We start from the raw sequence: 18,281 nt of genomic DNA, 5'->3' as shown, positions 1-18,281 counted from the left end.
AGAATCATCATACACACACACAAATATTTATTGTTTAGATGTTGAGTTTGACATGAATTGCTTTTTAACGATTTCTTAGAGTGCGAGTTTCCTTACTGAATGGTAGCAGCTGTTCGCTTATTAGTTTAATTCAGAGTATTTCACAGTTGGAATTTCACTTTATCACCACCACCATAGCAGTGCACACATTTGTATTTTAATTATAACGTTCTGGGATTATCCACTTGAGACAAATGTCATAATGGGGAGTTGCAGATTTTCAGTCCCATTGATTTTTTTCTCCCCTCATCCATGTATTTTTACTATTTACAACTCCAGCATGCAATCAGGGCCCAACAAGGAACTTAGCTATGGGTGCAGAACCCTACTCAACTTTTCAATTATATGTATGAGGGGAATTCCTATAAAAGGTTTCATATCTTGCAGCTATGCAATGTTACTTAATACACATCACCCAGTACTAGTACTAGTAAAGTGATCTTCCAATGGGAAAAGGCCATTGGTACCTTTGAAGAAGAGCAGTGGGAAGAGGCCTTACTGGCCAGTGTTTTCTTAGTGTTTCCCAGCATCTATCTCAGCTATACATTTTGTTATGGGTTCACTATACTCCAGCTAAGCTAGCCAGGATGGGCATGCGGGATGACCCCACTTGCACTTGTTGCCTGAGTGATCTGATACACATTTGGCAATGTCTAAAGCTACATGTCTACTGGAAGAAGGTAATGGATACCATTAACCAACTGGAAACCTACAGAACCACCCACAGTAAAAAAGGAAAGGATTACTCAAATGGGTACCACCATAAGATTATAAAAATACATCAACACAGGGGTAGAGCTGGGAAATATGACAAGCTCTGGTCACCATGGCCGAGTGTGTCTAGCTTAGCTCTGGCAGATCTTGTTCTGGATCGACTATTGAATAAGGCACGGTAGTCTAAATACAGACCTTGAGCCCTTTACCAGGGAGGAGGGAGGCTATGTAATTTTTATAAAGATGTCTAAATCCCCATTGCTTAAATGTTTGTTGTTTTAAACTAAGACCTGTACTGGTGCTTTGTCATTGTGAGGTGTAGAGGTTCCTCCTTGCATTGCCTAATTTATTTTCATAACCAAGGACATGAGAAAGGAGAAACATATCGATTCTGTATTGTTCTGGAATTTGTATTGTTTATTTGTTCAATAAAGTCTTTTTTTCTTTTAAAATCTCAGAAAAAGAAAAAAAAGTCAGCACTAAGCCTTCTAAATAACTAAGCTGAGGGAATGGATGTCTCAGTCTTCGAAGAAAAGCATGTAAGGTCTACATAATCAAATGACTATTAGAAGTGCTGGAAAATTGAATGTTTTTTTTTCACTGGGGTGTGTCCTCCAGTTTCTTCTTTCTGAGGCTGGCTCTTAAATTGTAAGAGAGTCCCTCTTTTCGGATGGCCCGTCGGAACACATCAAGGTTGATCGCGTCAGTTGGGTTTGCAGGCTGGAAGGAGAATTTCTGCAGCAGAGCAGTGAGGAAGAGAAAGATCTCCATCCGAGCTAGACCTTCTCCTGGGCAGATCCGCTTTCCTGGAACAACCAGAGAGCAGCAGATAGAAGGGGTCATATGTCCATATTGCAAGGCAGACGAGGCCACCATGATTGTTGCTCTTTCTTACCTGTAGAGAAAGGAATCAGAGCTTCCTGTGCACAGAACTTCCCATTCTCATCCAGGAAATTTTCGGGATTAAAGTCATAGGGGAACTTCCAGTATTCCGGGTCTGATAGTGCGGAAGCAAGGAGAGGAAGTACAGTGGTCCCCTGTAACAATGACAGGTAGGATATTTATAGCATCAGCACATTTTATTAACATGTTTACCTGATCATTATCACACATTAGGCCCTCTTAAAAAAAAAAACTGAGTGCAAGGAGCAAACTCAAAATTCTTATTTTGTAATAAACAACTGGGAAAATAGAATAGTCGTTAGTTATTCTGTAGTTTTTGTGAGGTATCTAAAGAGGTAGTTTGGGTTTCCTCCAAGGGAAAGCCTTTTTTTTTTTAAATACGTGAAGGCCCTGACCTTTGGAAGCATGCAGCAGGGCTGATGCAAGGCTGGGTGTTAGCATATTATTCCAAATTCATAATTCAGCACTTATAGACTTATAGGTGTTATAATATATTCATGGCAAGCTTGCAAAACATATTTGGTTTTATGATTAATCATAATAAATAGTATGTGTGAATGACCTTGATCAAATGTTCAGTGAAAAATATCCTCATTTGAAGCTGAGTTAGTAATAAGTTTGATGTAGCCAATTTAAATATGACATACATGGTATCTTGGTACAGAATGTCATGAGAAGACAAAAATAGACATGTGTCTATGTAGCTAAAGCAATAATACATTGTGGATTATTTCCTGTTCAGATACATTTAGGAGTAGTCTCAGTCATATTATTACATATTGGTATATAGTTACTTAAATGTAAAGTTGTTAATATGTGTTCATATTATGTAAATGTTTGGTTATATGACATTACATGATCAGCACAGTACTTCAAGTATGGAGTGTTACATGTGAGTTTATCAATCAAGCTCCATATTACTCTGACTTAGCATCTACTTTTGTATAGCATATTGCTGAAGTTAGCAGAAATGAATGTGTGCCATACAAGGTACTAAGTTTGTGAGGTTATGATGTTCACATGCAACATATAAGCTAACGTTTCCAGATTGAAGACACACACACACACACACACTGGAGAGATGATTGACATATTCACTCAGTTGGGATGAGTTGGGACAGCTGAATTCTGCCAGAAGTCCAAGAACGTAATTTCCTGCTTCTTCTTGGAGGTCACACAAGGACAGAAGGCAGCAGCCATGAAGCACACAAGCTGATTACAGCTTTATGACTATTCTATTTCATGTATTTTTACCCACACTGAACTAAACTATTATACTTTTTACATTGTATTTATGATGCCAACTGTGTGACAAATAAACTCCCACTTTTAAGTCAGTTTGACTATCAATGCTATTCATCCGGAAACACCTCTGAGATATAAGAATATTAGACATTAATAATATTCTTCACTGGGCTACTCATTTTCAATCTGTTCCAGGTTACAACATACATACGGTATATGGTGGACTGGCTAAGTGAAAGCTTTTGAAATCAAATTATCTGGATTTCCCAAATAGTAACCACCTTATAAAGGTGCCCTGTGTATTGTTAACCATCATTTCTCATTTGTTTCCCTACTTACAAGATGCTTGCTATTATTCATTGTTATCCATCCCACCAACAGAGATGCTTGGTGTTAAAGTTTGGGTACCCATTCTGCCACAAGAGACGATAGCCTGCCAACTGGCAGGACAGATGCTAGTGTGGGATACGTTTCTAAACAAACTCCGTCATTGTGGGAGGGGATGATCACAATTTTGTATAAGCGGAAGGGGGAGAGATCAGATCTGAAGAAATTGGTATCCAATCTCTTGAACGTGGACTAAAAAAATCCTCACCAAGGTGTTAGCCAACAGGCTGAAGTCTGTCATTCATCCATCTGGCTCAGACTTGTGGCATTCCTGGCCGCAGGATTGCAGACAGCCTTGCGTTTGCCCGGGACACGGTCCAATGCATTCATGGCCGGTGTGTGCATGCGCCCCCTGGTTAGTCTTGACCAGGAGAAGGCCCATGAGTTTATGTGCAGAGCTCTGAGCAGGTTTGGTCTTGGGGAAAGGTTTTGTTCGTATGTGAATGTAATGTATAACAACATCTGTAGTTTGGTGTTGGTGAATGGCTGGAAAACTGACCCCTGATCACCGCACCAGGACTGGACAGACAGGAGGCCAATTGCTCATTCTACATGAAATGACGTGATGGTGTTCTGTGCCAATTGGCACTCCATCGACACAATCGTCCAGACCTGTGAGGACTTCGGCAAAGCTTCAGGGGCAAAGGCCAACTGCAGGAAGTCGGAAGTCATGCGGTTCGGAAAGTGGTTCCTGCCTTCTTCTGCACCCACTCTTTTCAGCTTCAAAATTTACTTCATCAAAATACTTGGGGTCTGGTTTGGAGCTGAGGTCACAGACCCGAAGTCCTGGGATGAGATACTGGCAAAAATGCATCAGAGGTTTAGAATTTAGAGCCTCAGAGAATTAACCATTGAAGGTAAAACACTGGTACTCCGCAGCGAGAGTCTCCCTGTGTTGCAATAACTCGCCTAGGCCTGGCCCCCCGGGTTAACACCTGCATGGCCTTCAACCAGGGGGGTGTTTTACTTCATCTGGAGCTCCAAAATGGACAGAGTGAAGCGGACGGTTATGTTTAAAGAATCTCTCAAGGGCGGTAAGAGCATGCCTGACTTTGCCACTCTATTGAGGGTTTTCTTTGCTTGTAACTACATCCACAGGACTTTGGTTGACAGAACTTTGTACTCCATATCCTGTTTTTTATTCCTGCCTCTTTGGAGATCCCTTGAATGGGATAAATGGGGCAGTTCCATCCCCTAAAACTGGGACACTCCTTGGTATTACTTGGATACTTGCAAGTTTATCATCAAGGAGCTGGGGGTGCATGGCGTTAAGCCCGACTTGTGGAAGCCAAAATCTATCCACAAGTTGATTAGAGCATCAGACATTGTTGAGACTGTTCCAGGCCTCACTTCAGCCACTTGCAAAGTGGTCTGGAGGAATGTTTCTTCAAAGAGACTCACCAACAGGCACAAAGATCTGGCATGGATGGCAATCCATGAAACCTGGGCAGATACAGGCACTGCCCTTTTTGTATTATCCAGAAGGACACGGCTTTGCACATTTTCTGGGAGTGCCCTTTTGCACAGGGCCTTTTGAAGGCCTTGGAACCTGAACTCAAAGACTTTGTACCACAGACTGCATTTACACACTCCTGTGGAACCCATTCACAGGAGGACATTGACAGTGCTTTAAGGATGCTTTATGGTGCATCCATCAGTGGGAGAGGATGTCCTCGAAGACTGTCGCAAACTAGTTCACAGTCTGCTCAGACTAGAACTTGATGGACTTTAAGAGGGAGGAGGAGGAGGTCTGAAGGATTTCCCCTTCCCCCTTCCTTCTGCTTACTGGAAACTTGAACCCGGACAGTGTCCTCAGCATTCAGTTTAAATCAAGAAGCAGACTCAACCAACATCCAGGACATTCCCCGATGTTCTGGAATGGCTATCCTGAGTCTTTGCTTTATTCAGGTGCAGCAGTTCCCTTGCAGCCTCAGTTTCTCCGCAAGTCACTCCGCCTTAAGCCAGGGAAAGTTGTAACAATCCCCTCTGCCCGTAAAAATAAATTTCCTCTTAGAATCGAAAGCCAGTTGAGTCTTTAGAAACTGCATCTCTCACAATCCTCTCTATAATTCTCTCTAGAGTCTTTAGCAGTCCACAGCCTCAGTGCACCCACTAGTGGATGCAGTTTAACACTGGCTGCTCTGTGTTCTGCAATAGGGATCCCCTCCTTCAGATATCCCTGTGTAAAACTCCCCTCTGCAGGACAGAAAGACATGCATTTCCCCACCAGAGCTGCAGACTGGTCTACACACTACCCCCACAAATTGTTTTGTACTCAAAAGAAAGGACCATCTCTAGCAAGAGAATAAAGTGTCACCACATGGAATAACACAACGATAAACTAACCATTCAATTAAATGGGTGTAATGGAAATAGATTTAACTTAGAACACATTTCCCATCAAGCATTTCAGCTAAGGGAATTTCCCACCAGGGCCTGCCAGGAGGTGGGCTAGAATTGATTTGCACCAAAGCAATAGGAGAAAGTAGCAGCATTTCTGAATACTTTCTGGAGGCAACAGGGGCCAAGTCATCCATCCTTGTATTAGTCCCGATTCAGCAAAGTCATTTGAGCACTTGAGTCAAGGAGAGCTTATGTAGTTTTCTTCCACCAACACTGGCACCACAGGAGAACGACCTATCAGTGTCAGGAACTCTGGTATTATTAACTGATGTAGCCCTTTAGTTTATTGGAATGGTTTCATTCTTCCATTGGGCCCAAAGCCATGCCTTCAACAAGGTTTTTTGAGATTGGCAGTCATTGCTTTTGAACAGCATAATACAGACACAGGCATCTTAAGTTGTCTTTTGGGGTGTTAGATGAGGCACATCCTAATGGCTCATGCCTGTCCCTCTTTATTGCATCACAACATGATCGGAAGGCTGGCTGAGATAGTCAGGCACCTGGATGGCTTAAGAGTTTCTCTGTGTCCTCTGCCAGTGCTCTTCCTCCTTCGGTGGATTTGGACACATTGTTTTGTAGCTTCCTTCACTTTTGCAATTGTACCAGGCCACTGATTCTGCCAACCGCTCAAGAAATGTAGCTTGTGTCATCTTCCCAAGTTGCTAGATGATTCGCTTTGCTAGCAGGGTCACCACTTCCCTCAATTGGGACACTTTCACCTTCAGTGCAGCCATTTCTGAGTTAACCACCACTTCACTAGCCACCCTGACTCCCACGGCAGGCTCAGATTTCAGGGTATCTCAAGTTTTAACAATCCTCCTTGGGGCTTTAGTTGAATCACAATGGGTTTTAAGGGCTGAGCACCCCCAAGAACCGCCACACCTGACCTTAGTCTGCCTTCCTGGAGTCTATGGCTGACTTCAGCAACAGCAGATACAGTATTTTGTCAATATGTCAATTGTATTTGAGATAACTTCTCCCCCTCAATTCAAAAAAGGTATGCTTGAACTGCTAGAGGTTGGAGGCCTTCTCTGTTCTCTCAAACACATCTTGAAGGATGCTTAAAGTAGTCATAAGCAGTGCAATCTTCATGAGTTTCAAATTCTGGATATCCTTTGGAGGCAGGTCCTCTTAAGCTCTTGGTTATCCTATGCTTTTTCTGTGCCTCAAGAACATCCTATTTGCCAAGGGCTTGAATGGTCTGTTCCAGCCACTCTTCGAAGCTTTGCTCAGTGGCAAATACTGATTGGTAAACAGGAAAGGTCCTTTATTTTTGGTAAATTACCCCAGCGTATGCTGGGCTACTCTGATACTTTGCCACAAACTCGCCAAGTCCAGCAATTAACTCAGACCCTATCCTACACTGGTAAAAGAGTTCTGTCAGTTGCCCGACTTGAACTCATTGGGTTACACGAAGAGTTCAGATTGATTAGCCATGCCTGAATATCACCTGCAAGATGTATAAAGCAGGCTTGAATCCTTTTTTCATTCTATTACTGCATAGGTGTGAGAGATGGCTTGATCCTTCACGTGCAGTACAAACTAATGCCATCACTGTGGATCTGTTCTTCCATCCAGGTGTCTTTGGGGACGTTGCCACTATACCTAAACTCCAGCCAGCCATTTGTCTCCTTATACCAATGGGTAGCAACAGCTGAATCCACGCAGACTCTCTGGGCTCACTGCCTGCGTTGTTCACTCAAAGAACAGGGGCAATCCCAGAATTCTAGAACCCATGTATAGTTCTTAATCCCCAAAGAAGTCACTGGATGTGTTGGGTCCCCTGTTCTTATGCCCATGACTCTGAGCAGTACCACACACACCTGGCCATTGCCTCTAGCTGTATATACACCCCTAAAGGCTTGAGGTACATAAAGTGATGACACAGCAACTAATTCAGTAAGAGAAGAAGTATATTGCAATGGTTAAACAGTGAGAGAATTATACTGCAATGATTAAAATAGGAGTAATGTGTTTTATATCAATTATTTCTGCAGCACAACTTCTGAACCCTGCACTGGACAAGCCTGCCTGGTGGTTTAGAGAAGATTTATTGTTGAAACAAATTCACAACATTACATTTCTACTCCAGACATTCATTCATCACAATTATTAACCATGCATTTACCTCATAAGATTTAATTATATATATTTATAAAAATAATTAATATTTTTTGGTATAAGTGTCCCCATATTATAAAAAGGTATAAAAAGTGTCCTCATATTAAAAACTAAACAAGGCAATAAAATAAGAGACTCTGTGACCTCTTCATTGCATTCCTGCATTAATAGTCTTAATAGCCCTGGGAAAGAAGCGCTCTTTAAATCTATTTGTCCTTGTTTTAATCACCCTAAAATGTCTCACAGATGGCAATAATTCAAAGAAACGACAACCAGGATGAGTCTGGTCTCGCACTATTTTTCCTGCTCTACAAAAGGTAACGCGTTTAATATATTTCTTCTAGAGAAACAAGCTCACACCCTACAATTTTCTGTGCTGTTCGAACTACTCTTTAAAGCATTTTTATCTGCCTGAGTACAATTAGGATACCAAACTAGAATACAACATGTTAAAGTACTCTCAGTGGCAGAGCGATAGAAGGTCTCTAGTACCTTCCTTCCCAAGCCATTCTTCCAAAGGAGTCACAAAAATATAAACACTGTTATTTCTTCTTAATAATGGCTTTAAAGTGGTTGTAAACCCTTACAATCAACTTTGACCTACAGGTAAGCCCTCGATTAAGGCTTACCTGTAGGTCCAAGAAATATCTCCTAAACCTATATGGTTTAGGAGATATTTACCCGAAGACAGCCACCGCTGTCTATGGCGCATGCGCCGTAGACAGTGGCGCGCAGGCGCAATGGGCAGGCCGCAGATCGTGGCGATAGGCCGGCGAGTGTTGGCTCCCGTGCGCATCACAGCGTCATCGCGGCACTGCGACCCCCCGGTGAATCACAGCGCCGGAGCAGCGAGACTCAGAAGTCGCTCCGGGATACATGGCAGCGGCGAAGAGGAAGACGGAGGACCGATTCGGGGGGCTTCGTTCTCAGGTAAGTTATTCATAAAGAGCTAGTATGCTATGCATACTAGCTCATTATGCATTACAGGGTGTTTTTTTTTTAAAGGTTTGCCTTTACTTCCTCTTTAACGTTGATTGTCCATGATAAGTTTTCAGAAATTTATGTTCCTAAACAAAAAATAAAAAATAAGTAGAGACCCGCTTCATGCACACGCCTTTAATAAAAAGTGTTGCTGGTTCAGGCCTATTCCTTCTGAAATCTACAATCTGTTCCTTTGTTTTCCCTGTGTTTAGGATCAGGTTATTTGCTGTACTCCATTTCACTATGCCATCAACCTCTCTCCTGTATTGCTCCTTTTTTTCAACCAGCCAAAAGGAATGATGGTATTAAAAGGCCGAATTATAATCTATAAACATCCTTATGTAGTTTCCCAAATGCTCCAGATGACTAAGTGCCCCGTGCATCGCTAAAGCTATCGCATCTTCCGTGCTTCTATTTGCCCTATACGCAAACTGATAAGGATCTAAACTACCTGGTAACCTAGTTTTGATATATTTCAAGACCAACCTCTCAAAGAACTTCATTAGTACTGAGGTCAGTACTATTGGTCTATAATCATCTAAACTTACAATTGACTTTTTTGGAATTTAAAATAATAGTGGCTGATTTTAAACATGCAGCAGTTCCCCTGAACACTCAGTTTCTCCGCAAGCCCCCCTTAAGCCAGGGAAATCTTGGCAAAGACTCCAGCTAATTGATCAGCATAGGCCTTAGGTACTCTCCCTGGGATTCCGTCTGGACCTGTTGATTTCCTCGTATTTATAGCCTTAAATGCCTGCCTCACCTCATATTCTTATATAGTGAGTGCACAGTTTCCTGGACCTAAAGGACACCCTATATGCTGGTTTGGAAACAACCTCAAAAGAGTGAGAAAAACCCATTTAATTCATTTCTTATAGGCCATTTTGGCTTCTTTAGAAAAAGGGAAACCAGCATAATGTGTCTGTTGCATTAAGTTTCCTTGGCCGATAGGCCAATAGGAAGGCATGCATTTGGCACCAAATTTATTCTGCAGCAGGGCAACAACCCCAAACACATAGCCAAGTGCCTTTTAAATCAACAGATAATGCACTATTAGACTTCATCCAATTTTTTTATCATCATGAGCTGTTAACCAGGGATCCACTTGAGCCCTTTGAGGAAGGTAAAGAGGAATCCATTTCATCAGCCGCAGATTAGCGTCCATGCTTACTCATCCATCCGGGTCTGCTGGGAGCTGTTGTCCATTGTGAATCTCTGAGATTTGGCAGACAAAAGGAATGCATCTCTAAACTGTGGATTAGCACATACCCTTGTGACTTATGTAAATCTGGTAAGCAGCCAATTTTATTACTTTTGAGCATGGTGGCGTCTTCATACTAAAGAGTCCACACACCTTGGGATTGTCATCTGTTCGATTTGGGACTAACATGATAATTGGATGGTTTTCAATTCAGCCCATTTACTATTTTTTTTTTCCTTTTTAGTTTATATACACATTGTGTTTGCGTTGCAGTTTATTTTTTGATTGATTATGCACATACAGTTTTAAGAAATTTTACTTATCCACATGTGTTACAGGTCAATCCAGACCACACACACTTGTTTCCAATTTATCCATTATGTTCACACTAGGCAACACTAGTGTGCATTATATTTAAGATCAACGTGGGTTTTCCCACCCTTTACATAGAATCAGCGCACCTTTAAACTATCAATAACTATTCTATGTACATTACCCATATGTGGATATGCTCATTTTGGACTTTATGTGAATATATGCACCTCTTTCCACCGGGTGCCAAGAGATGTCATTGTAATTGATTTTTCTTTATAGTGTTACTGTTCACCTTAAATTAAATGTTGTTGGTGGACCCGTGATTAGAACATTTTGTACCCGTATCCTGTACAGAGATAAGTTTAAAGTTCCTCCATCCTGTCTTTATTTTCAGTATGTAAAGTCACCTTAAGTCCATGTGCCTCCAATGAATGATTCACTTTGTTAAAATGTATACAAAACCCTAACGTATCTCATTTTCTCCCTTTTGTTCAGTAAAATATACTATTGACAGTGTTTTATTATATTTGTTCGATATAAATAAAAATAAAAAAGGGAAGAAGGCTTACTGTTCTACCATTTACTTATCAAGCAAGGAAGTGAGGAATGACCGTGCCATCATCCCCAAGATTTCTATACTATACACACACTACTAAAAAAGTCTAAACAAAGGACACTCGGCTACCCAGTTATTGACGATCAGCCAAAGCTGACGAAAGTGTACTGGGTGGGGGTTCTCCCAGAGAGACCCCCTACCCAGGCAGAAGATGAAGGAACCTAATGGCCAAGCATACTCTCCCTAGAGTTCAGGGTAAGCCCATACCTCCCAACTGTCCCTGATTTCAAGGGACTAGCCCTCATTTGGATCAAAGTCCCTCTGTCCCTCTTTCCTCCTCATTTGTCCCTCATTTTGGTCTGATCTATATAGTTGTATATAAAATGCATTATCAAAAACCGTTTTCCAGTGCTAAACCTTTTATCCAATTTTTAAATTGCTGCAGTTGCAAATTCTAAAAGCAAATCTAACAGAATAGCCGAGGTAAAAAAAATAAATAAAAAAGCACTTCTGGGTTTAACCAATCAATTTTTTTTGTACAATTCTCCTTTAACGGGGCGTGGCAGGGTGGGTGTCCTATACCTACATTATGTTTGCTTATAGGTGTCCCTCATTCCCATTTCAGAAAGTTGGGAGGTATGTAGGCCCAAAGACCCCCACCCTTCAAATCTAAATGAATGATGACAGAAAAAGTTCAGTGCCATACAAAGTGAATAAAAAAATAAAAATAAAAACTGCTAACATTCAAGACAGTAGGTAGACCTTGTAGCCCAATAGAACCAATGCTGGCACTATGTCTAACTGTGGTGACTACATTTTGTTCTAATGACTAGTGAGCTTCATTTTCTTTCTAGTGAAGAGCAAGGAGATTATCAGATGAAATTACTTCACTTCGCTGGTGGACTGTGTCTTATAGATGTGATTGACAGCCTGAGGGCCAACTGAAGAAGGGAAATGAAAGATTGACAATGCTGCCGCTAATTGTGAGACAGTAATTAGTGTTGTCAGTCTAAAACAGGATATGCTTTTACTGGCAGCAGCTTCAAGTAAAAACATTTTCAACAAATTCACAAAAAAAACAAAACAAAAAACACAACACCACGCATATTGAAAATATATATGGAGATTATATACATTTCATACCTCTTGGGGATTCCAGTGGCAAGCTCTCCATGCCATAATCTCTGGCTCTGTTTCCTACCATGTTGGGTTTTATGGTTTCCCCACTTCTCCTACATTCTCCATTGCAAAAATATCCATCAGGAAGAGTGGGAGCATTTAATTTCATAATCAGGTTGAGTAAATTGATCTGGTTTGAAGTTTTAATATCCACGATTATTAATACTTTTTCCTAGCATGAGGTTTTATTGTTGTATAGGGCAGAAACAACTTATCTTTTCAAGTTTCTACATTTGTCACCCCTTTTAATAGACCTAAAATGTACATCTACAAAAGTGTCTGGATAGGTCTCACCTTGGGGAGGTTAAAGCCTCTGAAGTTTATGTCCTCGGTGACCTTATGTGGAAGTGCCATTGGGACAAGCTCCAAGTATCTCATTATTTCATGGATGACAGCACTGGTGTATGGCATTTCCAAGCGGTCAGCGATACTAGGCAGTCTGTCTGACCCAATAGCCGAGTCTATTTCCTCCTGTATCTTTTCTAAAAAAAAAAAATATATAAATATACAATAGTATTTTAACAAAAGAAAAGTGAAGCTTTAAGCATTCTCTAATATTCCGTGGAACTATTGTTTAGAAAGAGGGATAAAAGGAGTTAGGAAAATAATTGGTCAAACATTTTAGGAATCCTAGCAAATTGTAATTCCTGAATGGTAGGATTGACTGACTATAAAAATGTGCATGCAGGTATTTAGTAACATTAAAAAAATTGCTGTTTGCCTAATTTGCTAATTATATTGCTAAACAATTTGATCATAAATCACTTTGCCGCTCACCTGCACATAAAATCCATACCAGACACTTATCTGAGCATGCAACCTGGCAGGCTAGGAAAGGGCAGGGATGAGTGAGCACCCCCTTCCTAAAACCATACCAGGCCACATGCCTTCCAAATGATGGGGGGGGGGGCTATTTTGAGGCATCTGTTGATCCTGACCCCCCCCCCCCCCCGTGAAATAAAACACAGAGTTTGACAATTGCTTTATTAAAAAACAAAAAACAATGTCTCCAGTTTAGAGCCATTAATCATGCTGCCTGCCGACACCGAGAAGGGCTGGTATGCATATGGGGGGGGGGGGCTTGGTACCCCCACACTTTTTTGTCTCATTCCCATAGAAGGCAATGAGACTGGAATTTGCATCAGAACCACACTGTAGTGCTCAAAAAACAAAAAAAAGCGCACAGGACTCTATAAATTTGCAGTGAACTCGCACAGCCGTTGTATCATACATATGTGAACCGGCTTCATAGAAAGCTGGCTTGATTCACGTCATGCGAATTGAATGTGGATAAAAAGTGGTCACCAGTGTTAATTTCGTTGATTAAACATTTTAGTCAACTAAATGAATATTATTTTAGTCGACTAAAACAAAAACAACTGAAATGACTAAAGTACAACTAAAACTAAAATGGCATTTTAGTCAAAAGACTAAAATGGCATTTTAGTCAAAAGACTAAAATGGGACTAAAATTAAAATGCATTTTAGTCAAAATACTAAGACTAAAACTATTGACTATTGAACTGAAATTTGACTTCAAAATTCACACTGGTCTGTAGTGCATGTTCATACCTCAATGTAATAATAAACAACATATTAGATTTTTCACTCCAGCAGTATATAATGCGTTTGCTAATTGTAGAGAATTGTTAAATAATGCATTACAATTGAATTACACACATTAGATTTTAGTCCACTAAAATGTAGGCCATTTTAGTCCACTAAAATGTACTGGAGATTTAGTCGTCTAAATAGAACTAAAACTATTGCAGAAGACTAAAATGGAACTAAAACTAAAATGCCATTTTAGTCCTAAGACTAAGACTAAACCGAAATTTGCTGCCAAAATTAACACTGGTGTTCACTAAATTCAGTTTTACTTTTTCATTTTTACTGTTGTCCATCTTCACGTGCCAAGTTTTGAGGGACTCTTGTAACTAGAGGTTGTTGATGCCCAATTTCCCTATTCAAATTAAGCTTGGAAATAACGTTATGACCAAGCTGCATACCTAAATGATATACACTGTTAAAGGACATAAGATTTTATTTTGGTACACCATTTTATCCTTATGATTATCAATGTAACTGTATTTGACAGTTACACTATTAACTATTCAGCACCAAAAGATTACATTGTAGCCTGAAGGCAGCAAGTTCGCCTATAGGTTTTTCATTTTCATCAATGAAGGTGTTAAGACAGAGATTATCACTAGCGGCTATTTCTGCCGCTAGCAATAATCGCAAGAGAATCCGGCAGGCTGGTTGTATCCAAGCTGATCAATCAACTTGGTGCATTCAGCCTGCCCATTGTCAGTTCCAATCTTGGCTAGTTCCTGTTGAACCGGTCGAGATTTGAGCCATGTATGGCCGGCCTAAGTGACAGCCGAGATTGAAAGCCAGCAACTGTTGTCAACTGCTGCTGGCTTTCAAAGGGGAGGTGGTTTATTCATGTATTTCTGGCATTGGACATTTTTCTGGTTAACATTTACATGCAAGTATACCTTAGAAACAAATTTCCTTGAAACATTTCCCATATGCACGTTATAATGAAAAATGTTTGTCTATGCTTTGCACTGGTCTATCAATTATAAATATCAGCGATCATACCAGTTTTCTTCATTCCATTCCATGTTCCCGTCAATGCTAATAGATGGTTAAGACCCATGGTAGTAGCATAGACAGAGGTGGCATGGTGGCGCAGGTAATGAACACAGGACTCAAAAACGGCAAAAACAAAAACAGTGTGCCTGCTGTCTCACAGTCAACACTTCCTCATCCTGCCCAGTCTTGCCAGCATTTCCTGTCAACAAGGGATGATGGAACAAATACAAATTAATTTTGGCTAGCTTGTGAGGATTGCTTTAGGCAGAGTTTAGCTCGGAAATTACTTCACATATACTAAAACCAGATTGTGGGATTGTCTTCAAAAGTACTAAGGCATCATAAAGTATCTTTTTAACCAATCACTCACCTGCTCAGCTACTGTGGAGTCATGTTTTGGGTGTGTAGCATTTTAGGCATATGGTTATCACTAGGGATGCACCGATACAATTTTTTATATTTTTTTTACAATGAGTACAAGTACTGATACTTTTTTTTTTTTTTGTACTTGTCGATACCAATTACCGATGTCTTCCGCAACTGTTTTGCTTTAACTTCAGCTGTCAGCAATGGCACTAAGCATTGAAAAGTTATTTACAAATGAAATAAAATAGATTTTTTTTTAAATTTAAAGTTTTTTTTTATGTGAAAATATTTGTTAATATAGATTTGTAAAAATATTCACTAACAAAGCAAAAAACAAAAACAAAAAAAAATAAAAAAAGTTTTAATGGTTTATCGTTTATAAAATAGACATGAACGAATGAGAAAGAGCAGGAAAATAATTAAGTGGAGGAGAATAGGGAGTTAATTGAAGCTGATTAGAGTAAATTAATGGTTATTAATGGGTTAAACAGAGGAACATTTGTTCATCCCTTTGATCTGCAGATGAAGAAACAGAAATATACAAAAAGAAACAATGTTTTTTATTTTAGTGTTTCAGGGCTGAGCAATGCTGGTAATAAACATTGCAAGCTGCTTTTTTTTTTATTTTTTTTTTTTTTAGACAGCTCGAGGAGACCCACTGACAGCTCAAAGAGCCGAGCCTGAAAGTATCGGTTTCAGGTATCAGTACATTTGCACAAGAACCGATACAAATACTCGTTATCGACACCGTTACCAATACTAGTATCGGTTCAACCCTAGTTATTACTACAGGACTTTTTTTATAACTCGCTACACAGTGCACAGGTATTACCAGAGCCTTAAAAAGCTATAAACTAAAAAAAGGCAAAACTTTTTTTTTTTTTTTTTACATTTTGGATGGAGCAAGGGAGGGTTATAACCCCTCGGATTTTTTTTCCACCATCTGTGTCCCATTGCAGAGATTTCCCTTCACTTTCTGTCTCATAGCCAAAAATAGGAAGCAAGATGAAATCCCTGCAAATTAAAAAGGGAATTCTTTGGGGACCTCCAGGTCACCAGAACTAGTGTTGCCATTGGAAGATTTCCCCTTCATTACTTTTCTGGGAACAAATCAAAATCTGGGATTTTCTTTTACGTTCACTTTCAATGATAAATGGTAAACAGGACAAATAGAGAGTGCCCGTTCACACTACCGCGACTTGTCAGGCGACTTAGCCGTCTGACAAGTCGCGCTCCGTTCTGTACTATGGAACCGTTCTAATAGGAGCGACTCAAGTCGCTCCGACTTAGAAAAAGGTTCCTGTACTATTTTCGGGGCGACTTCAGGCGACTTGCATTGACTTCTATACAGAAGTCATTTTGCAAGTCGCTGCTGAAGTCGTGTGCAGGTCGCGTCTGTGAGTCGCGCTGCAAGTCGCGTCGCCCCTGTGTGAACGGGCACAGAGAGTAAATCTCCTTAATAGGGGCAACAACAGCAATAAAAACTGAAAGGTGTTCTAATCCCTCTCCACTCTACCCAAAGCTTACTATACTTTAATCATGAGCTGTCCTCACAGTAATTCTTTGGACCCCCTATATTTACTGAGCCTATCAGATTTAAATGACGACCAATGTCCTTTATCCCTTGTCCTCGAGTCCAGGTTGTCGGACTCGTTCTCCTGGGATCGGAGTATTATTGCACTGAAAGCTCATGCATATAAAAAAAAAAAAATACACACACACACACACACACACACACACACACACACACCTGTGCCAAAGAAGAAAAAAAATACTGTAAAGCAGGGGTGCCCAAACTTTTGAAGCATGAGGGTAACCAGTCACAGGCCACAATAAGTAGATGGATGACAGGTCCATGTCCACTCCACATATGCAGAGCGGACATAGACAAAGTCTACTCTACTCTATGAGCCCTCTAATCCGAGCAGATGGAAGGGGATGGATCACCTTTTGTTTTTTTAAACCACTTCAATACAGGGTACTTCCCTCCCTTCCTGCCCAGGACAATTTTCAGCTTTCAGTCTGTCACACTTTGAATGACAATTGCATGGTCATGCAATACTGTACTCAAAACTACATTTTTATAATTTGTTTCCCACAAATAGAGCTTATTTTGGTGGTATTTGTTTAGCAAAAAATTACAACCCTAGTGGTGAACAAACTAAAAAAGACCAACATTTTTGAAAAGAAAGTTATTTTGTTTCGGATATAAAATTTTGTTGTTTTCTCCTTCACCAACGGGCACTGGTGAAGCGGCACCGATAAGGCACTAATATGTAGAACTGATGGGCACTGGTATGGCTCAAAGTAATGGTTGTAGATGTCTCCTCATAAAGCTCTAATAAAGAAGGCAAAGTAAAAGGGGTCTGTCCTTAGGTGCAAAGATTATCTGTCATGCATTTAAGGTTTTTTGTTTTTTTAACAACAAAGACATTTATACTAATAAATAGTAGTAGTGAGTGTACAGCTTGTACAAAACAGTGTAAATTTGCTGTTCACTAAAAATAACTCAAACACACAGCCTTTAAGGGCTAAACTGCTGGCAACAAAAGTGAGCACACCCCTAAGTGAAAATGTCCAAATTGGGCCCAAAGTGTCAATATTTTGTGTGGCCACCATTAGTCTCCAGCACTGCCTTAACCCTCTTGGGCATGGAGTTCACCAGGGCTTCACAGATTGCACTGGAGTGCTCTTCCACTCCTCCATGACGACATAACAGAGCTGATGGATGTTAGAGACCTTGGGCTCCTCCACCTTCCATTTGAGGATGCCTCACAGATGCTAAATAGGGTTTACATCTTGAGACATGCTTGGCCAGTCCATCACCTTTACCCTCAGCTTCTTTAGGCAATGGTCATCTTGGGAGGTGTGTTTGGGGTCATTATCACGTTGGAATACTGCCCTGCGGCCCAGTCTCCGAAGGGAGGGGATTATGATCTGCTTCAGTATGTCACAGTACATGTTGGCATTCATGGTTGCTTCAATGAACTGTAGCTCCCCAGTGCTGGCAGCACACATGCAGCCCCAGACCATGACACTCCCACCACCATGCTTGACTGTAGGCAAGACAGACTTGTTTTTGTACTCCTCACCTGGTTGCCACCACACACACACACACACACTTGACACCATCTGAACCAAATGAGTTTATCTTGGTCTGATCAGATCACTGGACATGGTTCTAGTAATCCACATCCTTAGTCTGTTTGTCTTCAGTAAACTGTTTGTGGACTTTCTTGTGCATCATTTTTAGACTTCCTTCTGGGATGA

At 40.6% G+C, this 18,281-nt stretch overlaps 1 protein-coding gene across 1 annotated transcript in view; it reads right to left on the bottom strand.

Annotated features, from left to right (window-relative positions):
- Positions 1 to 18,281, bottom strand: part of LOC143988993 (cytochrome P450 2A4-like) — a 126,758-nt gene continuing 108,477 nt past the window's right edge. The window contains exons 8-10 of the mRNA XM_077488976.1: positions 12,339 to 12,526; positions 1,649 to 1,790; positions 1 to 1,559 (exon numbers count right to left, since the gene is read on the bottom strand). Of these exons, the coding sequence (XP_077345102.1) occupies positions 1,351 to 1,559; positions 1,649 to 1,790; positions 12,339 to 12,526 (539 nt within the window). The 3' untranslated portion in view covers positions 1 to 1,350. The remainder of the gene's footprint in view (positions 1,560 to 1,648; positions 1,791 to 12,338; positions 12,527 to 18,281) is intronic.

This window comes from Lithobates pipiens, unplaced genomic scaffold, assembly GCF_037356315.1.
Source record: "Lithobates pipiens isolate NorthernLeopardFrog02 unplaced genomic scaffold, aLitPip1_a1.2 Scaffold_18, whole genome shotgun sequence".
Taxonomy (NCBI): Eukaryota; Metazoa; Chordata; class Amphibia; order Anura; family Ranidae; genus Lithobates; species Lithobates pipiens.
The sequence above is the reverse complement of the archived record's forward strand: the minus strand, read 5'-3'. Positions and strand labels throughout refer to the sequence as shown.